At 40.1% G+C, this 25219-nt stretch overlaps 1 protein-coding gene across 4 annotated transcripts in view; it reads left to right on the top strand.

Annotated features, from left to right (window-relative positions):
- Nucleotides 1-392: 392 nt before the first annotated feature.
- Nucleotides 393-25219, top strand: part of LOC119474289 (apoptosis-stimulating of p53 protein 1-like) — a 65994-nt gene continuing 41167 nt past the window's right edge. For 2 of the 4 annotated variants that reach the window (XM_037746227.1, XM_037746226.1), the window contains exons 1-4: nucleotides 12545-12767; nucleotides 18813-18960; nucleotides 21943-22050; nucleotides 25072-25133. In XM_037746227.1, the coding sequence (XP_037602155.1) occupies nucleotides 12648-12767; nucleotides 18813-18960; nucleotides 21943-22050; nucleotides 25072-25133 (438 nt within the window). In that variant the 5' untranslated portion in view covers nucleotides 12545-12647. Of the gene's footprint in view, nucleotides 872-12544; nucleotides 12768-18812; nucleotides 18961-21942; nucleotides 22051-25071; nucleotides 25134-25219 lie in introns of those variants that run through there. The other 2 variants (XM_037746228.1, XM_037746229.1) reach the window with 2 other exon arrangements.

Here is a 25219-nt window from a genome sequence, read left to right as displayed (position 1 = left end):
ATTATATATATTTATATACAGCTGCTTCTATTTATTTTGCCAATTTGGAATTTATTTGTTTTAATTTAATTTTAAAATTTTTAAAAGCATAAAAGGATGTTTTAAGCCATATCATTTTATGGATATAATATTTTGCTAAGATATTAATCTAATTAATTATATACATTTCTGAAATAATGGGTTTATAAGTTGGAACTGAAGTGTCACCAGTCAGCCGAGGGAGGGCGCTCTCACTCAAAATAACATGAATTAAAACCGGCCGGAAAATCGTATTGATTTTTATATTGGTGATTGTTCCACCAACTATTTTGTGCTCCATATTTGACTGAACCTGGAGGCTATTTATCTCGAGGAAGAGGAGGAGGAGGAGGAGGAGACAGATGGGAGGGATGATCGAGACGGTGACCCAGTTCAGACCCTGCAGACCAGACCAGGAGGACCGCCTGCTGACTGACTGACTGAGCATAGCATGAAAATCAGTGAAATACTGATGATGAAACTACAACTGGTGTTTCCAGCTTACTCACATTCCAGTTGTGTGTTTCCTCCCCCGGTGTGAGACAGCAGAGAGAGACAAAATGTGTGTGTGAGAGAGAGGAAGAGAGAGAGAGAGAGAGAGAGGAAGGAAGAGGGAGGGATTGAAAGAGGAAAGTGGATATAGGAGCTGCTGGAGTTTTTAGTTTTCTGAGCATCTGGATATCTGACTGGAGAGAAGAAGAGTTTGGATGTATGGAAAATTACCTGAAAGAAGAGGAACACACCGAAAAAGATCAGTAGAAGAAGAGTGGAGGACCGGGAAGAGGGACAACTAAACACAAGAAAGTTATTTTTCTAACGGGACGAGGAGGACTGAGCAGCAGGCATGTTGCCGGTGAGTATTTATTCATTTATGAAATATTTATTAGAAGACAATGAGTCGTCTTGGGATAAAATATATAACATAATGACTGCTAAAGACTTCAGAGCTAGCTACAGTTGTGAGGCTTTTCCATTGAGTCAAGAACCGGACGTGGAGCTCAAAGGCAAACTGACAGTGACATTTTACATTTAGAAATATTCATTAAGAACACGTTTGTATTCATTTTTTTCCGCTACAATTAAAAAATAACTTGTTATAGCTTGTGTTGTCATTAACTGCGTCTATTCACATCAGCAACTCCCCAAAATGATGGACAGGAAAGCAGGGCGCGTGAAACTTTGACGAAATATTTTTTATATTTTGCAAAGAGGTAGCCAAAGCAAGAAGCTTTAAAGTGATATGTATTAAATGGCTTCAGAGAAACAAACGTAAAACACCATGATGTATTTAATGTCTGAGCACATACTGAGCTGTATATCAAGTTGCCAGATTTTCAAAACAAAACCGGAAGTTGTCCGCTCTGCTTTCAAACTGGCAACTTCACCATGTAGGGCAGGGGTGCCCAAACTTTTCCCTTGGAGGGCCAAAACCGGAACTCAATGGCGGGCCACGCGCCAAAATTAAACACCTATTGTATTGTATTGTATTGTATTGTATTGTATTATTAAGATGCAAAATGGTACTAGGATCTTAAGTTCCCTTAATTGAATATGTTTTACATAGTTAGCCCCTTAAAACCCACCTGCTGAATACAACTGGGCTCATTTATGCAATTTATGCATTTCCAAGACTGTTTAGGGACACCAGTGTGCAGAAATATTAAAAAAACAAACCATTTTTAGAATAGGCAAAAATAACACATGTATACAGCATTCAAAGAACTGCATGTTTTCCCCAAAACTGCATAGGATTATTATAAAGTGGGCATGTCTATAAAGGGGAGACTCGTGGGTACCCATAGAACCCATTTTCATTCACATATCTTGAGATCAGAGGTCAAGGGACACCTTGACAAATGGCCATGCCAGTTTTTCCCCACCAAAATTTAGCCCAACTTAAGAGTTTTAGCCTCCTTCCTGACGAGCTAACATGACATTATATGGTACTAATAGAGTCCTTAGGTATTCTAGTTTTATATGATGCGACTATCTTCTAACCATAAACCCAACCCTGGTCGGTTGGGTCTTTTAATAAAAAAAAAAAGGAATTTGCTAACATCTGCCGGGCCAAATCAAACCTGATGGCGGGCCAACTTTGGCCCGCGGGCCCCACTTTGGACAGCCCTGATGTAGGGTTTAGTGAGGAGTTTGGGTTGTTAGCCTATCAAGACTACTTTCAATTGGCAATGGATGAAAGGATGAAAAGTTATCAAATGTTTTAAAACATCTCCCAAATCAGAAAGATGCCACAAATTTACAATAAATAACAGTTTTCTATTATTCTGGCTAGTAAAAGTGGTTCTAAAATCGGTAGCAATCAGAAAAATCTGTGCCACAGTTTTAAATTGTAACTTCGGTAATCTTTGTCATGTTTTTTTCCCCCCATGTTTCTGTGCCTAACTGACTAACATGGACAACAATTTCCGAAATTGGTCCAGTATTGAGCTAGAGCGCTGTAGAGGGCAGCTGCTCATGGCAATTTAATCGTATTGGGGCAAGCTGGCACCGCCATTTACGTCCACTAAAAGTGCTTGTTTTTGCCATGATAGGCTCTGATTGTTATTATAAGTGTCTGACATTATGGAAAGAGTCTCGCTCAAGGAGAAGTCTTGTTCTGAAATCTCGTGAGTCGATGTGTGGCCGGAAGACGACGGTGGAAAAAGTGGAGTACATCCATGGTGGAAATGCGAGTGCCATTCGGGCAGAGTTTGTTGTGTTGGAGTACAGAAAGCATAGCTTAGTGTTATCTAAAATATTTTAATTGTCATGGCTGAATATTTAGATGATTTCGACAATGTGGATGAGGTCTTTGACTTTGATGGTCGCCCATATTTATTTGAGCCAGAGTATACGGATATTCAGATTTCACAACAAGACTTCTCCTTGAGCGGGACTTGGACACAATAACAAACCGACCGGATCAAGTGAAAAGTAAGAAAAACATTTCCTTTCTCTGTAGGGTCCTTTCCATAATGTTGTCAGACACTAAAATACAGCACTTTTAATGAAAGTAACGTTACATTGACTTCACTCGCCCTCACAGCTCGTGATGCGGCTGCCAGTTACAACGTTATGCCTCAATACTGGACCAATTTCAAAAATTGTTGTTGCCATTAGTCACAAAAACATGGGAAAATAAGGTCCAGGTTGAAAAATACCAAAGTTACCCTTTCATGTTAAATGTCCTAAACTTTGAGACTGCTGCTAGACATCCTGCAAAGTTATCTGATAAACTCTATGACTGTTTTGTTTTGTAACATGTAGTGATACCTTACATATACATACTCTCCATATACTTACTCTCTATGGCAATGAATATAAGCATTTGTGATTTTCACTTATTTTTCATTGCTCAAAAATTATACCATAAATGAGACTTTTATTTTGAAGGTTTCAATCAGAAGTCCTACTGTACTTCTGGCTGTCTTGACACTATTGAGAGGGTGTGTTTGCGTGTGTGTGTTTGTCCTGCAATTGCTTATCCATAATTGGTTGAAACACTTTTATATTGGAGGTGCAAATGCATATATCCTAAACATAGAAATGCATTCATGCACCGCCTAAATACTGAATGCCATTACATAATATTAAAATGGCATTTGCATGTATTTTATGAAGTTTTCAAACCGTTTTAAAGATGTCTTATTGATGCATGACAAGTTCCTGGTGAGTAGAAAACAGTTGGTATATGTTAGGAACATACACAGTCTAAAGTTTGCAGATAGTACAGAATAAGGCTGAACAGTTGTAAAAATATCTTAGCCTTGCTTTCTATCTGCAAACCAACAGTAAAATAAGTAAACAATCAGTATTCCTGTTTCCATCCTGTCCTTCCTCTCTCAATCTTCCTCTCTCTTCATCGCTCCCTCTCTCTCTCTCTCTCTCACACACTGAAAACACTACACTGCTTTGTGTTTGGGTCGGGCTGCTGTCAGCTTCGGACAACACACTGAAGATATAGAGATGTGTTTACTGCAGAGAGAAAGACAGAGAACACTTCTACCTTGACCTTTGACCTCACCCTGAATGTTCTTCCTAGTTTTTCCCAAAGTACAGGGAGTTTTAGCTTCTACAATTGTCCACCCAGTGTTCCCAGCTTTGTGACGTTCAGTCCTGGCTGCATCTGTGAAAGTATTTGCCTAAAGCTGCTACCTTCAAGTCTACTTAATTATTCAGACTGCTGGGAAAACTGTATTGACTCCTAAAGCACTTTACATACAGCTCTCCTCTCAATTCTGCAAACATGCAGCAGCTCACATGACTGATACAGCAAATGCAAAACAGAGCATGATATCATCTCGCAACTTCTTCTGAAATGTTGAGCAGTCGACACATACTTTCCTGGGTAGAGAGCTGGCAACAGGGGCGTAAATATAGACAGGGCAGGCAGTGCTGTTGCACTGGGGCCCGAGGGGTGGGGCAATAGTGAGAGCAATACAGTAGCCTAAGTAACTCATTTGACTCTAAAATCCAACACATTGTTGGTAAAATATATACGCCTAATATTGTGTATGTGTGTGTGTGCTTCATAACTAGTAACTATGATTGTCACGATACCAGAAATTTAGTAATCGATACCAAGTAAACCAGTGAAATTCCACGATTCTCAATAAACCAATTCGATACCACGGTAAAAAAACAACAACAAAAGTACAACAACACATCTCATGTACTTCAACATACACTCCTTTATTACTGTTTGCATACTGTTTTTGTTAGGAAGATAAACAGGTTATAATTCTCTCTCTATTATCTATTTTATTACATCTCCTTCACACAACTGTATTTATATAAGTTTTTCCACCAAAAACTACATTTTACAAGATTTCATTCGAACACATCACGATAACGTTAGAATTTACCTTCCCCAATACTCATGTTTACTGAATAGAGCCTGGATTACAGTGTAAATCAGTGGTAAATGGACTTGCATTTATGTAGCGCTTTTCTAGTCTTCCGACCACTCAAAGCGCTTTACACTACATGTCAGCATTCACCCATTCACAAACACATTCACACACTGATGGCAGAGGCTGCCATGCAAGGTGCCAACTTTGCTCATCAGGATCTAATCTAAATACTCATTCACACACCGATGGCTATGCCTTCAGGAGCAATTTGGGGTTAAGTGTCTTGCTCAAGGACACATCGACATGTGACCCGGAGCAGCCGGGGATCGAACCACCGACCTTCCGATTGGTGGACGACCTGCTCTACCCTCAGAGCCACAGCCGCCCCAATAGCAGCTCTTGTGTTGAAATTGGCAGGGGCGAGAGCTAGTTAACGCTAGCTCTTAGCAATCAGCACAGTCCCGCACAGAACTAACAGCTAACGAGAACTAGCTCTCGTCCTGCTGATGTCAACAAAGATTTGTTGTTCGCAATGTAGCATTATCAGGGAAAAAATAGGGTGCGTCCCCTTGACGTGTCGATAGTGAGTTTACTACGTCCCACTCCCGACCATATTTTCGTCCCTGGGATGCCAGGACACCGTTGCCCTGACGTCTTCGTCATGTTTTTCCGAATTTTGGCATCGACTTGGTACCAAAGTATCAGTTCTCGTGACATTCCTACTAGTAACTAGCGTGCACTAGGGCCCGTCAAAACTACCTTACACCACTGGCTGGTAATGTTGCTGCCATCACTTTTATTTCCCATGAATACATGAAGTAGTCCATGCTAAATCACAATATGCTATTTCTTAGTCATGCTAGTGGCATAGCTCTATGGATGGCAATGTCGGTGCGTCTACCGGTCAGTCTTTCCACCACTTTGATCTGGACTGAAATATCTCATCAGCTATTGTTTGGAATCCCATGGACTTTTGTACAGACATTCATGTCCCCAACATGATGAATCTTACTTACTTTGACGATTCCCTGACTTTTTCTCTAGCGCCACAATGTCTCAACAACTGTTGGATGGGTTGCGATGAAATGTGGCACGCATCCTGATAGTTCCTTTAGGATGGATTTCAATAACTTTGGCGACTTATCATGTCACCATCAGGTGAAAATGTGAATTGGTCTAAAACTTTGGTTTATGACCCAATAGCTGCTGAATTAATGACGTGCCTGTCAACACTCACTTTGTGATTAGTGCTAATTATGAACCGTTAGCATGCTAACACACTAAATGTACACAGATCAAACACAAGCATGTTGGGGATTGTCAGTTTGAGTATGTTAGCATTATGCTAAATGTTAGGATTAGAATTGATGGACCTAAGTTTTGATTTGTTTTTAGGCAAGTTGGAACTATTTGCTGCTGATTAAGATTGCTATTGGATTTCTGGGAGGTCGTTCTGGAGACGTATTTTGTCAAAAGCTTTCAAGAAAGTCCATGAACATAGACGATTCAGAGACATACACACAGTAGGAGGTACTGTATACTTCTCCAGAAGTGTAAGGATTGTTTCCTTCTCAATGAGCTGGAAGCTCGTGCTTCACCGGTCACATGCAGTTCCTATAGAGACGGCGCCGACTGATCTGTGTGTATATGTGTGTGTGAGTGTGTGTTTGGGTGTGGGCAGCGGGAGCTGGGGTGTCTGAAACGCAAATCATCTCCAGCTGTCTCTGTGTTCCACTGCACTTTCTCTCTCTCTCTCTCACACTGCCAACAGGGAAGTTGGTCTTACTTTGAGATTTGTTTCTCTCCACTCATTCAGTTTTCATTCATGAGCTTCAAACTAAATGTCTTCCAATATATTTACTTCTTGTGTCACTGTTGTTGTGCTGTCAGAGATATAAACCACATGCAGGACTATCATTTTGTTTGATTTAAGAAGCACATTCACTTCAGAACGTGATTAGAGCTCATTCCGCCGTTCATTCATCGTACGTTGCTCGTTGACAGCCCGGTTCCTAAAGTGTATTGTAATGCAATACTCATCGGTCTGTCTTCAATGGGCGCTACTACATATCTGACTCCATATTTAAGCTTGTAAATCCCTCCAGAGTTTATAAGCAGGTGCTACTTGAAACCGCCTCACAGGAAGGACAGTATGGCAGAGCTATTTTCTCCTCGGCGTGTAATACTTTCCTAATTTTTCTTTGATGCGCTGACTAAAAAAAGGACGTCTTCATGTTTGGTATTTAAACAGCAGCCGTTTCCTCCACTCCCACACTCGGCTGCTATACCCTCCCATGATGCATCATTAGTGAGCAGATTGGTCTGAGAAATTAAATTAAGATTATGTGGGCTGCCACCAGCTGCTCTTAAATAATCTTTCCTGATTTCATTTAAGACCATAGAGAGTTCAGGTGTAGCCCAAGATCTTGTAAGAAGAAGAGATGCAATTTATTTTAAGGACTGCAGCTTAACACATAGGAAGAGTCAGTATACAATGGACCGGACTCGGGGAAAAAGGCCCACTGGGTAGACGTTACAACAGTCTGACAGATGGAACAGACTGAAAACCATTTCACTCCCAGGAGGACTTCTCTCCTTGAATGGTTGGCACAGCAGGTAGAAGCACGCTGCACCCCAGATCCCAACAGAGTCCATCATCATTTACAATGATTTACTGGCACATACAAAAAAAGCTACAGCAGCCTGGACAGTATCCAATCACCTCTATTACATAGTTCACATTCACAAAAATACAACTAATCCAGCAAATTAAAAGACTTTATGATTAGTGTTGCTTTAGAGCACCTAACTCAATACAATCTCTCATTCAGCATTTCTTTCACCTGCCTTTCAGAGAAAATGAAGCGTATGCTTGGGGTTTACTCTCCATATTTTAACACAAAACTAAGTTAACTTCATTAAAACTACAGCTCCCATGAAAATTTGCCAAGTAATTAAATCATAACTTGGTTTAATTTGTATCCGTAAGATTCACCAACACTCTTCTAAAGTCGTTTCATGTCCCCCCGATGTTTTGTAATCTCTGTTGTCTTAAAGCGTCTCCAGCGTCCAGTCCTCTGTGTCCTGCTAACATGTAACTATCCGCGACCCCTCGACTCGCTCACGGACTTGCCTCTTTTGTTGAGCGGTGACTTTAGCCCGCGATGGTCAAGAACTTGTGGGAAATGGCGTCTGTTAAGTAAGGGATAATGTACATTGTACAGTGTACATTGAGCCGGTCATTATTGTGAAATAAACTCCGACAGGGCGATGCGGCACATTTATTTCACAACAATGACCCGCTAGCTGTACATTATCCCACTTATTAACCGCCTACTTACTTAAGAAATCAATAATTTGACACAAAAATGGTCCGCCAGAGTCCGACATCAGAACTGCGCCCATAGCAACGGTCTGTTATACATAGCAACGGTCTACTATAAAGAAGAAATAACAGACCGTAGAATGCTGTGATTGACCAATCAGAATCGAGTATTCAACAATGCCGTGTAATAAAGGCTGCTAAAAATAAAAGTAATAAATAATGATATTAAACAAGCTACCTCCGGTTCTGAAAAGTGAAGCCAATGTGCCTTAAACTTTCATTCTTTCTAGTAGCCAGCAGGGGGCGACTCCTCTGATTGCAAAAATAAGTCTGATTGTATAGAAGTCTATGAGAAAATGAGCCTACTTCTCACTTCATTTATTACCTCAGTAAACATTGTAAACATGAGTTTATGGTCTCAATCGCTAGTTTCAAATCTTCTTCAATACAGCATGATGTTCATTTAGTAAATTATGGTCCCATTTAGAGTCAAATAGACCGTAAAGCAGGGGATATTTTAGGGCGTGGCTACCTTCTGATTGACAGGTTGCTACCATGGCGTTGTCTAGTCTGGGAGTTGTCCGTGTTTTTGTCGTAGAACTTTAACAATTTCACAGTGTGTTTTCAGTTCATGAAAGTTAATTGTTAATTAACATTTTGCCTAAAAATGTCTTATTCAGCATTTGGTTGTATTTAGCTCCACCCTCTGGTGTCACTTCTGGTTGCAAAAACCAAGATGGCGATAGACAAAAAAACAAATGGTGATGACCAAAATGCCAAACCTGAGGCTTCTAAACGGAAGTCCATAAACCAATGGGTGACGTCACTGTGACTACTACCACTTCTTATAGATAGTCTATGGTATTAAATATGTATATTTTTTAGATCACCATCCTGATCTAGACATACAGTACGGAGAGAAACGCACATGAAGGCTTTGATCCGAGGCTCTGTTTTTAGTTATTAGCATTGGTGCAAATGTCGATGGGCTTTTGAATGAGGTTTTCTTACTTCTGGAACAGATCCTGGCAGTTTTTTGGTGTGACTTCAGCCCCCCTATACAGTTTGTTCAGTTTGTTCTGTTCAGTGGGCAGCTGGTGACAGCTGATGAGCATGGTGTTATTATGCTCATGTGACTTTTTTCTATCACTTCTTTTTAGTATGCCTTACTGAGACACACATTCACATTGGTCAGTTGAATTTGTCTACAAAAAAAATGTTCCGAATGTAATTTATATTTACATTTTTTATTATTCCTGCATTGATTTTACTTTTTGAACTCAGTGTGTGAGCGTGTTTCTGTGTGTGAGATCTGACTATCTGTCTGTCTCTGTTACAGTATGTGGTTGTATTGTCTGTAGTGGGTGGAAGTACAGTACAGTACTGTCCCTTTGAAGCACTTGGAAGAACATTTTGTTTATAAAAATCCCTTCCTGCGGAGACCAACACACACACACACACACACACACACACACACACACACACACTCTTATAAGTCAGTACATCTTAATTTCCGTGAGAATGAACATGACAGTCACAGAAAGTGCTTCGACCATTTATAACAAAACACTGCTTGTTCTCTAATAAACTGATTTGTTATGAATCTAATGATAATTGTTACCCCATCCCCCAAAGTGTCTGATGATGCTCAAACTTCCTCAGTTTTTCCATTTTCAATTCATTCTGATTAGTAATGTGCTTTAAGCAAAGGGTCATAATCTAGTGTGGCGTCTCCTGGCAGCCGTTTCAGAGGATTGTGGGACATAAATATCAGTCAGATCCACATGACAAGTAATCCGTGACTGAAGATTTATTATTGTGTGCGTGTGTGAGCAGGAATGACAAAGAGGTCAAGAGGGAAGGGAAGGGGAGAGGATAAAACAGAAAGAAAAAAAAGAGATCAGGACATTGTTTGTTATTGTTGGTGTGTTGAGGAATTTATTGAGCAAGTACATTAATGTAACGACGATAGACAGTAATTTATAGTAATAATACAACACATCTTCTGCTTCCCCTCGTCTGTATGTCTTGTTTCTCTGCACTGTTTACTGATTTTCTGTCAATTCCAATACATGCAATAGAGGACTCACACATGTGTCTGTTTTGAGCACATGCACCAAACATGTGACCTTGTGTGTGTGTGTGTGTGTGTGTGTGTGTCAGAGAGAGAGAGGCAGCTCTTCTGCCAATGTACCTTCTGTGTCCTTTCCATGTGTGTGTGTGTGTGTATTTCGGTGTGTAACAGTGCAGTCATGCTGCAGTATATCAGCGTAGCCTTTCTAATCTCTCCCCTCCGGCGTCACCACTGCTGCTTCTGGACAGCTTCACTCCACACCACAGTAACCAACCAATACACACATATACAGATATATTTATAATATTTAATATAGAGTGCTGCAGGGATGAAATATTTTTGTAGGCCAACCAGGAAGTTAGCATCGCAGCACGGATTCCCTCGATAAAAAGCCAATGGGATTTTTTACCATTGGCTTTTGGATTATTGCAGAAAATAATCTCTGTGGAAAACAAATGTTTATGATACTTACACGTTTTGTTCCGTTAGATAATCTCCACAAATGAACACCACTTTTATGATTTTTGAAGCGTGAATGCAATCGCCAGAAGTAAAAGCTAACGTTAGTCTATAAACAACTGCACGCTCGCATGACTTCAACGTCACCACCACTAAACTAAAGGCAGAGTAGTGTTTGGCGTGATGACACTCAGTAGTCTCATTTAGCCACTTGTTAGCAACCGCCTTTTTTAAGACACAAAAGCTTCAAAATTCACGAGTGGGATATTTATTGACCTATTTTATGTCGTAGAACCAAACGTTTAAATCTCTTAAGCTTGTGTTAATGCATCTAACTAAAAACCCATTCAAAAAACCCGTTGACTTTGAGACGAGGGAACCGGAAGTGCTAAACTAACTAACTCATTTCAGGGTTTAAGGACTCATTCCTGCAGCACTCTCTTAATGCTGCTACTTATTTCAATATTTAGAATATAAAGAAATCATGTATTTATAGTTACATTCCTCAAGTCTAGTTGTTACTGGTGGTCATGTCTGTCATTCAGAGTAGTATTAAATCTTTTTCTTGTTTATTTACAGTAATTGTCTGTGAAACATAAATTATTAACTTATTTTTCTTATTTGAACAATTACCTTGAATTGTACAATTAAATATAGTTCTGCTTATTTTTTCCTAAAATATACTGATCAGGCATAAAACTGACATTATTTCATTCAAATAAAAAGCTCATAAATCATTAGTTTCTAAGTAGCAGTTAAACAAAGTACCCTAATATATTTCAGTATTGTGCCATTAATGATTTTGTAAGTGAAGGTGTCAGTGTTGACCTTAAGCGACCTGGCTGGCTCCAGCCCTGCTGAACTCACAGCTAAAAAAAAAAGTTTGGCCTCGCAATGTCTGGGAATTTTTCAAGACTCGACATAAATCAGTTATCACATGCGCGAACTAATCAAGAAGTCGGTTGTGTAATAATCGACATATCTGATGATGTGTAGACTATTGCATGAAATATTGTACATTATTCGGTAAATGGAAAATTTGGTGTCAGGCAGCAAAGGTTCAAGGAACACTTTAGCATTTGTTTGAAAACATTTTTCTAAATTGTTTCTGTGATTCAAATTAGATCAGACTAGTTGCTGTCTTTACAGCTGCAAATATATGAATAAAAAGTATGGCAATATATACATTTGAGCATGAATACAGAATGTACAAAAGACACTTACTGATCTCAAGCATTATGTTAATCTACCTTGACAAGTATTTCCAGTTCCAGTTCATCATCACAAAAAAAATGTCAAGTTTGAAAATTCCTGAAAAATCCAATTATTTAAGGTTATACAGAGTGTTATTTTGTTAGGATAAACACCATCATGAGAAACTTAACTTTGACCACCTAAAACCATGAGGCCTCTTAAAAAATTACATTCTCGGCTGATGAGTAAAATCCTCCCACCGGACTCAAATGATTTTTATGGTCACACCTCTGACTCAATCATTTCAACAATAAAAACAGAAGCACCTCCATCATACCAGATCTGGACACTGTTTGTGGACCATATCGTTTTTGTAATAAAAAAACAATATTGGCTCAATATCACGGTGTACTCCCACTAACGGGCATGAAAAGTGTCCAGAATCCTTTTTTTTTATATCCTATCATCCTCTCCTCCTCACCCTATCTCCCTCTCCTCATACTTACTGAAAGGTGACTCCCTCCCTATCCTCCTCCCTCACTGACACACACTCTTATATCTGTATGTCCTACCCTTACGCACACACACTCTGACATTCACATATTTCGGACACACTTTCTCCTACAAAGACACCACTTTCACTAATTATCTGAATACAAAAACACGCTCATGCAGACACGCGCACATACACACACCGCTGTGTGTGTTTTTGGCGGATGGTTTTCCAATGAAACGGTTCTTTGGGCTGGTGTTGGAGCGACTGGTGTTTGTGTCTAAGAACCTCAAACTGAGTCAGTGCAGGAAACAGAAGAAGAAGAAGATCAGATCCAGGAAAACCGAACCATCGGTGAGTGAGATACACATTAGCTTTACTTTATTATGACTCAAATATATTTATATACATATATGACTAAAAGATTGCTTCTGGCATTAGCTTTGGTTTTGTATTCTTTAGGGCTGACCCCTCTTAGTTGATTAGTACGTCATTTTGGTCTCAGTTGACTAAGATTTCTTTAGTCGATTAGTCCGTCGTTTTCGTCTCAGTTGACTAAGATTTCTTTAGTCGAGTAGTCGGTCATTTTGGTCTCAGTTGACTAAGATTTCTTTAGTTGATTAGTCCGTCGTTTTCATCTCAGTTGACTAAGATTTCTTTAGTCGATTAGTCCGTCATTTTCATCTCAGTTGACTAAGATTTCTTTAGTCGAGTAGTCCGTCGTTTTGGTCTCAGTTGACTAAGATTTCTTTAGTCGAGTAGTCCGTCGTTTTGGTCTCAGTTGACTAAGATTTCTTTAGTCGAGTAGTCCGTCGTTTTGGTCTCAGTTGACTAAGATTTCTTTAGTCGATTAGTCCGTCCTTTTGGTCTCAGTTGACTAAGATTTCTTTAGTCGATTAGTCTGTCCTTTTGGTCTCAGTTGACTAAGATTTCTTTAGTCGAGTAGTCGGTCATTTTGGTCTCAGTCGACTAAGATTTCTTTAGTCGATTAGTCCGTCATTTTGGTCTCAGTCGACTAAGACTTCTTTAGTCGATTAGTCCGTAGTTTTGGTCTCAGTCGACTAAGATTTCTTTAGTCGATTAGTCCGTCGTTTGGTCTCCGTTGACTAAGATTTCTTTGGTCAAGACTAGCTCTAGTTTTCTTATGTACTTATACCAACAAAATTGGTCCAATTATCATCACAGTGACAGGCAGTGTATGTTCATAAAGCACAGATTGTGGGGGAGTTTACTGTTGTTTAGTATCAGGCTGGGGTTTATGTTCAGAGGATGTATACGCCAACCACTGTGCCATCCTTCCCTCCCCCCCTAAAATGAACACACTGTGTTGAAATGCCCCCGGAGTAACTAATAAAATGAGCATTGATGTGTTTTTTTTTGCAGCAGACACACTAACAGGGAATATAGACAGTTTGTCACTCTTGCCCGCATAGTGTCTCACTCTGTTTCTCTGACTATCTCTTTCTCCCTCTCTAATGCCTAAAATAGCCAGAGTCACTCCATTCAGCACCAGGGGCAATTTAGGAACCACAACTCAATCTGCGTCTTTGTGTGTGTGTGTGTGTGTATGTGTGTGCGTGTGTTATTTTGTGTGAGTCCTGTTTACTGATAGACAGAAACAAGTTGTCCTCATTGTGAGTTTATTATGTTCAAACGTACCATGAATCAGAACTAGAGTGACTTAATTTTGTATTTCACGAAACATTCTTAGATTGCTACTATAAGATATGTGATGTTTTCTTACGCATGCATAGATATGATGGATATGGACACATTCAGTCTTATTAGTTCTGCAGACATAAATGGAAAATGCTGGTAATGGTAGAGCAGCCATCAAACAGCAATACAAGGTTTGGTGCTTTGGTAAATCTGGCCTGCTTTTGACCTATATAGTCTGGTCTATCTATAGAGGGTTTCTGGGTGGTATACAGTATTGTAAGCTACACTATAGTGGCCATATTGAAAGTCCACAGTGGGTGTAAACAGCTAAATTGGTTTTCTAAAATGAATTAGGAGGAATTCCATTTAGCTGCTTCAGTGTCAGACTCTTGGTGTCGTGCGTGTCGGCTAACTGTCGCACCGTCACAACATATCCGGACACTTGAACTGAACAGAGCTTTCGTAAATGTTGTTCTATGACGAGTCAAAGTGTCTGCTGTGAAAAAGTCTTGTATACCTGGTTGATTAACATGAGGAAATTCATCATTTCATAACAATCATATCTGATTAGTTGTGTATCGATAGGGTTGGCTTCTTAGTATAACAGCTTTTCGGTATCTATAGTTTGAAGAGGAGAAGTAATTTGTGCTAAAAACTCCTCTGATGATTGCTAACGCTTGGAAATAGTATATAGCAATAAATCAGGAGATTAAAAGAAGTGCATTTTAGACATCTGCAGCTGCACAAAGGTGCTCATTTACAGTCCAAAAAGTAAACTGTAGAGAGTAGAAACTAGAAAACGGCCTCCTATCCCGGCTCTTCCTGTCCACAAGTGGAAATCTCCTTGAGCGAGATACTGTACTGAACCCCCAAAATGCTCCCAATAATGAGGCCAGTGCCTTGCATGGTAGCTCTGCACACTATTAATGTATGACTGTGTGTGTGTGGGTGTCTGAGAGGGAAAATGTCAAGTTCTTTCGATAAAGCGCTGTGTGAACGCAGACCAGTGAAATGAAAAATATCAGAGGGTGTCCAGTTCAGTGATTTCAGGTCTGATGCTTGTCTTCTTGCTATTGATTTAGTTTTTTTACGGAGAATAAAACCACAGTAGAGGTGGTATTTCTTTTAGCAGGATGCTACCAGAGAGTGTGTGTAAAACACTGTTTGTCAATTATACCCGATATATCAAATTACTTCTTAATTTTTTTGAATGACCCTATCTTTTTCATGTACCTAAACTTTTCTCGCCTAACTGTTACACTTTTACCCATTATTTAGTTATTAATTCTACTTCAGTGCCGAGTCTATGCCAAAATTCTGAAAACGTGACGGTACTTGTTTTTCTATAGTACCACAGGTACCGTCAGGGTTCGAGTCTAACGGCATTCTGTCGTCCCGGGGACGATAGAAAATGTGTTTGGGATGCAGTAAACTCACTATCGACGCGTCCATGGGACGCTCCCTATTCTTTTTTTTCTAGTTAACGTTAGCTGTTAGCTCTGTGCAGGACTGTGCTGCTTACCGGCTGCTAACAGCTAACATTAACTAGCCTTTGTCCTGCCAATTTCAACACGGGATGTGCCATTGACATTGTCATTTACATTATGATGCCTTCAGGCTCTTTTCAGTAAAAATGAGTATTGGGCAAAGATAAATTCTGATGTTATCATGACGTGTTCAGATGTAATCTTGTAAAATTAAGTTTTTAGCGAGATCAATTCTGTTGTTTGAAGGAGATATTTTTACAGCAATATAAAATAGATAATAGAAAGGGAATTATGACCTGTTTAACTTCCTAACAAAAAACAGTATGCAAACAGTAATAAAGGAGTGGATGTTGAAGTACATGGGATATATTGTTTTACTTTTGTTTTTTACCGTGGTATTGAATTGGTATCGAGAATCGTAGAATTTCACTGGTATTGGTATCGACTACTACATTGCTGGTATCGTGACATCCTTAGCCTGGACCTGCTACTGCTACTGGACCTCTGTGATTGTGTCAAATGACATGGCATTTAACGTTAATATAAGTGTTTTTAAGGGAATTGCGAGTGTCTCGTTGATATCAGCCTCAAATGAGAAAACCACTCTGACTGATTTGATTATATAAAACAGCCTTCCATCTCTTCCGACAGCCCTTCAGTGTGACAAATGCTCTTTCCTACCATGTAAAACAGACACATTAGAGCCCTTGTGAGGCCACGATTAGCCGTACTTTAAATGATTTGTGGACTAGTAAAACCCCCTGCTGTGTCCGCGGGGTTCGCGTTTGTGTTTTTATATGTGTGTGTGTCTAATCCAAGCTTTAGAGAGAATGTGTCCCTGCTCAGTCCGTCTGCATGCAAGCAGAGATTACCTCACATGATCTGGGACAGGTGTATAGAATACTGTGGATTAGTACAGTATGCATTTTGAGTGTGTGTCTGCCTTTGTGTGTGGACAATGGATAATCTAATGTGTGTGTGTGTGTGTGTGTGTGTGAGAGAGAGAGGGAGAAGGCAACATTGAGATTAAAAGTGTATCCGTATCAGTATGTGTGCCTCGGTGTGCCCGTGTGTTCCTATCCCAGATTACCCTAAATTCATCTTTCAACTGCCGACTGACTATCTGACATGACATCACCAGTGACATTGGCAGTGACATCACTGGCGATAACACAGGATGTCCTTTTCTGATTGCTGTTTTAATCTTTTGGCCACAGAATTTTGGGGGATTTGATGACAAAAATGATTTCAGAGGGGACAATTACTACCAAGCTGATACTTTGAAGTCATATATTGCTTTTTCAGATATGTAAAAAAAAATGATAAACCAAACTAAAAGCTTTATAGTAATAATATTGGCAGTATTAGTTTAAACTTAAAGGGACTGTTTGTAACTTCTTACACGTATAAATCTATCCGGGTCGGTGTAGCATGCGCGCTCGTGTGTGTCTACGCTGTTCAGACTCAGACTCCAACACAAACTACACGGAAGTACCAAAACCGCAAAATTATATCTAGTGAAGTCCGTCTTACTAAACAGTGTTGGCCGCGGTCGGAGGACACGGGGGAGACCGTAGCTTTGGTCTCCAGGGCCGGAGTCTCCGTGGTTCTCTGCTCCGCTGCCTGGCTGCTTGCCTTCACTCACACAGCGTGCTCATTCTCGATCGCTCAGCTCGCCCTCCGGCCGCGGTCGGGAGGCTGAGGCAGGAAAAGCCAACACTAGGATCAGCAGTGATTCATGGAGAGACCTTCGTCTGGTCAGCTAACATTACTGCCAAGCAGGTGAAATATAGAGTGATATTGTGGTTTTAGCTGACGTGTGTCGCCTCACTGTTTGACGGATGCTCGCTCGCATTCAGGTAGCTCGTGCACACGGGCGAGGGCGAGCAACAGGACGCTGACTTTCGTTGACTTAATGGCCATAGGTGTCGCTGTTACAACCAATTTCTGATTCTTACAAACAGTCCCTTTAAGACTTGGATAAACTTGTTTTCGGAACCTTTCAGAGTAAATATGGAGAGCTAAGATAAATAAAATTCTTATTTTATTATGCTTCCGCGACAGCCGTGGCCGCCATTATGTTCTTTGGTTTTCCGTCCGTACACGCCATTCTCTTGAACGCGATATGAGGGAATTTCTTCATATTTGGCACAAACGTCCGCTTAGACTCAAGGACGAACTGATGAGATTTTGGTGGTCAAAAGTCTAAGGTCAAGATCACTGTGACCTCACGTCCATCTTGTGAAAACGATATCTCAGGAATGCCTGGAGGAAATTGTATTACATGTGGCCGACAACATCCATTTGGACACCCGGATGAACTTCTGAGAATTTGGTAGTCAAAGGTCACTGTGAACTCACAAAACCCATTTTATACCTCAAGAATTCATATGCTAATTATGACAATTTAACTAAAATGAAATGATGACGTGATGACATTTTGGACAGACATGGATGTAAACTGCAACTTGACTGGTTGGCGGAGGCATACGACCGTGAGGCAGTAATTCTAATTACATTTAGATGAGAGTAAACCTTTGTCCTAAGCCCAGAGGGAATTGTATGTGTGTGTCCGTGTGTATACAAGCAGTTATTGATAGGTAATTAAAGCTGTGATCAATGGCTTGTTTGGTCAGATGGATGGCCGTATCCTGTTTCAAGCTGCTGTTATCAGCGGCTGCTGAACATAGTCTGCTGCTTTTCCCTTCCCAGAGACTTCAGTGGCCTTCTTATCACATTAACATATGTTGTCACGTGATGTCTTGAAGATTAGATTAGATTAAAATTCACATCTGCAGGTTAGCATGTTGCCTTCCAGGCCAAGTTGCCTTAAACCTCCTGGATATAAATGGGCTGTTCCTGATTGGATTTAATGCAGTTTGTGTTTGTCTATGTGTATTGGAGACACTCTGTATTCACACTCTGTTTGTTAATGTGTCTAAATGTGTCTTCAACTGTGGTTTATTTGATCTGATCTTTGTGTGTTCACCTGGATTTCCTCTTTAATCTGAATGTGATCAGACAGGTTGCTTCTTATTGCTGAGATAGGAACAGAACTGAGTAATTTATCAGTAGTTATCACTGATTTTCATTGATTGGTTAACCAATAGTTAGCTAAGTTAATTATTTAAGTCATATGTGATCCTAATCATTAATCAATGAGTCATCCATCGCGTCCATCTTCCTGAAATGGTAAGGTGAAGATTGTTAAGACATTACCTTACATTTAACATGTTTGTTTCTGTGGTTACAGGTGATCCTGACGGTTTACCTCAATGACACCCAGCAGATGCTAACTGAGGTCCCGGTTACTCCGGCAACCAGAGTGGTTGACGTTGTAGAGTACTGCAAAGAAGCCGGCGAAGGGGAATGTCACCTAGCTGAAGTATGGAATGGGCATGGTGAGTCCATCCGTGCTCCAGCTACACCCATCTATACATCTACATATATGAAATTAGTAAAATTTTGACATTTTGAACATATTTAAAACAATTAAAACATGGCTAGAATGATAAAAGACAAGACGAGAATAAGTAAGAAGGGTGAAATAAGATCATTAGAAAGTGTCCGCCTATGCAGATGATAAACTATTGTATATATAAATGACTAATATATCGTTTTCCATGAGCATCCACCTTGTAGCATCAGCTTTCTGCAGCACGTGAGCTCATCTGAAGCATAGACTGTATATATAGATGGACGAGAGGTCTCCGCTTCATCCCACTGTACAAAAGTGAAGCCAAAATATCCCAGATACGGGAACTTCCATCTTGAGATTTTTATGTAATTTGGAGCCAGAGTCTGTACAGTAGTGATCAGGCAACTGGAGCAGCTGCATCAATGTCCAGCCCACACACGCACACACTCGAACCAATCACGAGTTGAGCACAGCTGCAGCTTGCTAGCGTGAGCCACCTAGCTGCTACGTTAGCACCTGATAGCTGTTTGGCTAGAAAGACACAACAACTAACCATAATATCTCTATAACCACATTTATGATCAAATTGACACATGTTCTATTACACAGACTTGTGACAGTTATGGAAAGTTAAAGTTTCATCCTCTCTCTCGTACAAATTCCTGACTACTTCAGTCAGAGCAGCTGTCAATCACAGCTCTCAATCGTGATGTATCACCCCCTTTTTATATCATCAAATAACTAATTAGAACCAAACTTATCAGAAAAATACTTGAACATACATCAGCGTGATACGAACAACCTAAAATGACAGAAACCATCTTTGGGAAAAATGTATTTGATGTGTACTTTGACTTTTTAGTTTGGCCCATGTCCCATCTACTAACATGGAGGGGGCGGGCTTTATGAGCTATACTGCAGCCAGCCACCAGGGGGCGATCGAGATGTTTTGACTTCACTTTTTGGGAAGCTGTCATGTCGTCCATCTTTATATACAGTCTATGATCTGAAACATTAACATAACATATCGGTCTATCTACACAACAAGTCACCAACAGACTGCTAGGTGATAATTAGAAGAATCAAACTGATATGACTCTAATCTAGTATTTAACACACATTGAGAGGTGTTGGAAATTATTTTTTTGTGGGAGTCTGTCATAATACATCCACATATTCCTCATTTTTGGTTTGTTGAACATTGAAATAGCTAAGTGTGAACCCACTGAAGTTCCATTAACACAGTGTGATGATGATATTATTATTGTTTTCACAGTAGCCAGACCTGTATTTCGACACACACATAATTCATCAACATGTCCATTACTAATATAATTACTATTGACACCCTCTTGACAGTCTTTATGAGCATCAGAGTGTTTACATGATTATAATCTGGAATTATATGACAGGATAATCACAGTGTGACTCTGGCCTAGATCGTTTGCTCTGAAGCTGATCATAAACAAAGTCGGACCTATATCACGTCGGCTACACCTCGTGAAATCAATACAGTGCTAAGTGCCTACTGTATACCGCATGCCATTGTAAACTTGAATAGACCAGTCCATCACATGCACAAACACTGAGAGTCACTGTGTCCATTAAAGCGTGGCCTACATTCATTCAATCATAGAAGTAGCGATTCACACGGACGACAACACAGTGTGTTTGTGTAGCGCTGTGGTGTGACAGAGCGGTCAGACAGGCTATAAATGGCTCTAATACTATACTGTTTCTTAGAGGGCGACGCTGTGAAGCAGCACATAATAAATGGTGGTATAAATTGTGTTGCTTGTGTGACGAGAGGTCAATGCCTCAAGGCCACAACTGGCGAGTGTGTGTGGGCACTAAGCCATCGTCTAAGTGTGTGTCTTGTTGGCTATGGATTGATGTATTTCGCTGTGACAATATTGCTGCTGGGTTTTTAAAAAACACTAGAATACAATGACGTTTCCTCCTTTTCAGACTGTCTGCTTTTAATCATATAAATGTGTAAATATTCAGAGACGTTTTTGATGATTCATGATAGTTATAAGTAAAGAATATTAATAACACAAATCATTTTGTGTCAGTTAAAGTGACAGCCATTACAGACCATTTTTTGTTGTTGTGGATTAACCCTTTGTTTACATTTTTATCATGGAGTAAGCCTTTAAGAAGAGGTATATAAACATGAATTTATGATTTGCTGTGTTTAATAAAGCTATAACATCCAGTTTCCTTTTTAGATTCCCCTTTTAGAGGAACAGTGTGTAACATTTCGGGGGATCTATTGGCAGAATTGGAATATAATATTCATAACTATGTTTTCATTAGTGTATATAGTCACTTCAAACTAAGAATTGTTGTGTTTTCGTTAGCTTAGAATGAGCCCTTCATATCTACATAGGGAGCAGGTCCACTTCACGGAGTCTGCCATGTTTCTACAGTAGCCCAGAACGGACAAACCAAACACTGGCTCCAGAGAGAGCCTTTTGCATTTTTTCACGTAACCTGAAGGCCACCGTAGTTCTCCAACATGCTTGTGAAACTGTGGTAACGTGAGCCGCAGAATGCAAAACCGTGGTGGTAACGCCAGCTGCCTTCTGATTTCCGTTGCTCCCAAAGTAGTGTTATTGTGGTGAATGTAATGACTGACCAATCAGGGGGACAACTGGTTCGAAGGGGTTAATAAACTGCAAAGAGGCGGAATCATGGAAATATAACATCAAACCCCTCAAAAAGACCATTACATAAAAGCAAAAACTGATCAAACTATCAATTATTTCAGGCAGCGTTTTTGTTAACTGGAAATGTGAAAATGTGCTGATAATAAAGGACTCACTTTGTGATGATGTAAGTAACTGAATGTATATAATTATCTAACTGATGAATCATCTCTCCCTGGCTTCTCTGGATAAATCACAATAAGGCACTCTGTAATAGCTTGGCTAACATTCTCTCTCTCTCTGTCTCTTCTCAGAGCGCGTTCTCCCTCAGGAGGTGTTATTGTTGGATCTTCTCCAGCAGTGGGGAGCCAGGAGGCCGGAGGTCAGCTTCTACCTCAGACACTGCCCCTCCTGGACACAAGGTACAGCAAAACAAACACACATTCCACCCAAACGTCTTTTGCTTTCATATCGATTTTTTTTTCTCCCAGTATTGAGCGTCATTAACTCACATGTAGAGAAAACACAGAAACGCAGAGAGCCGGTGGTATGTGTGAGGATTAGAGGTGAGGTCAGGGGCTCGGTCAGTAATTAGCCAGATAAGATGATTAGTGTTACATAACATGAACAAGGTAAACCTGAAGGGGAGGGGGGGGGGGACAGAGACGAGGACAGGAAAACATTTGGTCTGCTGCAGAACTATCAGATCATATAGAGAGGTGAAATACCTCCCCTTCCGGTTGACCACCGTGGGACCTTATTTCAGAAAAACATATGAACGGTAGTCAATGGCAAAAGACAAATCATTTTTTGATCCCCTTTCAATTGTACCATGAATCACATATATGAAGTTTGTCAATTAAAAGAGAATTTTGCATTTCAAGAAAGTTGCAGTTTTGTTGTAAAACTGTTGAAGTAAAAGACTGAAAATCCGTATTTAGAAAGACTACACACCCAAAAGTCGCGTAGCGACGTCTCTCTCTGAAGCTACTATTGTGTGTTTCGTACTGGGCTGTACTCGCACACGCAACGAGTCTCGCTCTTTCTTTCACTTCCCGGCTGATAAAAACACCAGGAGTCGCTGGATAAAACACATCAGGCACGTTTCATTTGTGCGTGGAACATAGTTAAGTTAGTTAGCTAGCTAGCTAGTGTTGGTGACGTATGTTGTGCCAGACGAGAGACGTAGTTCACTGAGCGGTTTCACATAAAACTAAAAGATGCTACGAAAAACCTACGACAAACTGCAACTTTCTTGACTTGCAAAATTGACAAACATCATATTCAAGCAGGATCCAAAAAATATGTCTCTCGTTGTTGACTACCGTACACGTTTTCCAAAATAAGGTCCCATGTTAGTCCACCGGAAGGGGCGGGACTTCGTCTCTCTATACTGCCAAAACAGTATTTTGAGTTACTCAGTGCTTTAGTTTAGAGAATACAGTTAAAGACATTTAAAATATCAATACAATACCAGTTCAGAATTAAGCATTGATGCTGCACCAAATCAGCCATGGTGAATGGTTTTATTTTTTGTGTTAAACTTGTTCAGCAAAAATGAATGATTGAATGAATGATTGTGTAATATTAGTTCATGTTAGTGCCCAAAGCATACAACAGCAGGGCTGCTGCTGCTGTAATAGCGTCACTGTGTGTTTTTTGTGTCTGCTGCTCCCTGCAGGGACTGGACAATCTCACCACCACCTGCTGGTGCATTCCCAGTTTTGCGCCATTCATTAAAAACATAATTACCATTCATTAAAATCCCATTATGATCATATGCTTGTGAGCTGTGTATTCTGAATAATACATTAATCATAACACTATTTCAGCCAGATTTTTTTCAATCTGGCTGAGTCATAGAGGCCATTAAGGTTTTCCCGCGTCTGTGTGTGTGTGTGTGTTTTGATCGTTTACTATAACATCTGAGCTTTAGTATATGCATCTAAGCCTTTATTTAATTTGTTTATGCTACACCTGTTTCCATTCCTATCTCACTCTATCCCTGTCATCTTCCATCCAGTCACAGTTCATGTGCCAGCTGATCTGTAATAGGTTTAATAGGAGCAGCAGGGTGAGATCTAGAGCAAGATAAAAAGAGCAGCGGTTCATTTGGCCGCCTGCTGCGGAGAGAAGATACAGATTTTCCTGTGGTTCCAGCACCAGACTGTAATACAGATGTGGTTTATGCTGCCAACTTGTGTTTGCCTCTTCACCTATTATCATAGAACAACTTCTTAAACTATAGCCAATTGCTCTCCAAGGACCGGAGCAACACATTACCCTAACGTACTGCCGTCTCCCAGGCTAATTTAACATCATCTGCCCTCTGTGGCTTATCGAAGGTGCCTGTTGTGAGTTTACACCTCCCACACAAGGACACGGCCTTCCTCTTAGAAGCTCTCCTACCAAATAATCAGCCCCGTAATGGAGAGTGAAATGCTCGTATTGGGATGGAACAGAGGTAATTAATTAGTCATAAGTGAATCCCGGAACGACGAAACTAATGATGCTGCATTTCTACACGTTTCCATAAATTACTCTTGATTATTAACATGCTATTTTAACTGTCCTATAGTGCGATAGCTTCTCTGTTCCAAAATCTACTGCTCAATTGGATGTAAATAGTGTTTTGAAGTTCTCTATTGATTGTAAGATACTGATTCATCAGCTCAGTTGAATGTTAAGTACTGCATTGACTGCTCTATTGACTGGAGGTGAAACTTGGAGCCGGCTGGGATTAGTCCAGATTGAGCCTGTCTGGTCTTAGTAGAATTAAAACAAATGGTGATATTTATAGCTTGTACACAAGATGCAGCTATAGGTATAGAGAGATGGGAGAGATTCCACTTGTTTCACTAATAATTGAATGTGTTTTATCTTTATCTAATGGCATTACTTTTAAAGTTTCTTTAACATGTTTTTGATACAGTCTTATTGCAACACCTTGTCATCTGTGTGTCAGTGCTGTTATAACAGACAAGTTGCCAACAATGTCCTCTGCATCCTTAGTAGGAATCAGAAAGGCTGAATATATACATAACAAGGACAGTGCGAGCAAGGACACATAAACACAAATAACACGTATTTTTAACACCAGAATATATTTTAGAATACCGAGACAAGAACATTACTGATGTGAAAATGATCTAAATATATGCGTACCATATGAAAAATGTATCAATATATTTGCAATTCATAAAAATTTTGATGCAAATAGTGTATTTATGATTGATACGCAGTGTAATGGAAAGTGACTTTTCTCACCCTGAGGCCGATGTTGCCTGTCCATTTATCTTTGACGTAATTTACAGACGATTGAATGGTTAATACAGGCCAGGGCTCTCTCTCTCTCTCTCTCTCTCTGTGTTATTCACGTTCAATTTTTTTTCTATTTCAATATTTTATGCTTAGATGTCTTTTCATTGTTCATTTGTACGCAGGAAGTCCGCAGCCTTTGGAGCAGAGCTGGACCACGGAAGCAACAGAGAGCGATAATGACAGGGTAGGTGGAGACACACACTCACACACACACACACACACACACACACACACACACACACACTAGAGCTGGGCTGAGGTTGCAGGACA

The sequence above is a fragment of the Sebastes umbrosus genome, chromosome 16 (assembly GCF_015220745.1).
Source record: "Sebastes umbrosus isolate fSebUmb1 chromosome 16, fSebUmb1.pri, whole genome shotgun sequence".
Classification (NCBI taxonomy): Eukaryota; Metazoa; Chordata; class Actinopteri; order Perciformes; family Sebastidae; genus Sebastes; species Sebastes umbrosus.
The sequence above is the reverse complement of the archived record's forward strand: the minus strand, read 5'-3'. Positions and strand labels throughout refer to the sequence as shown.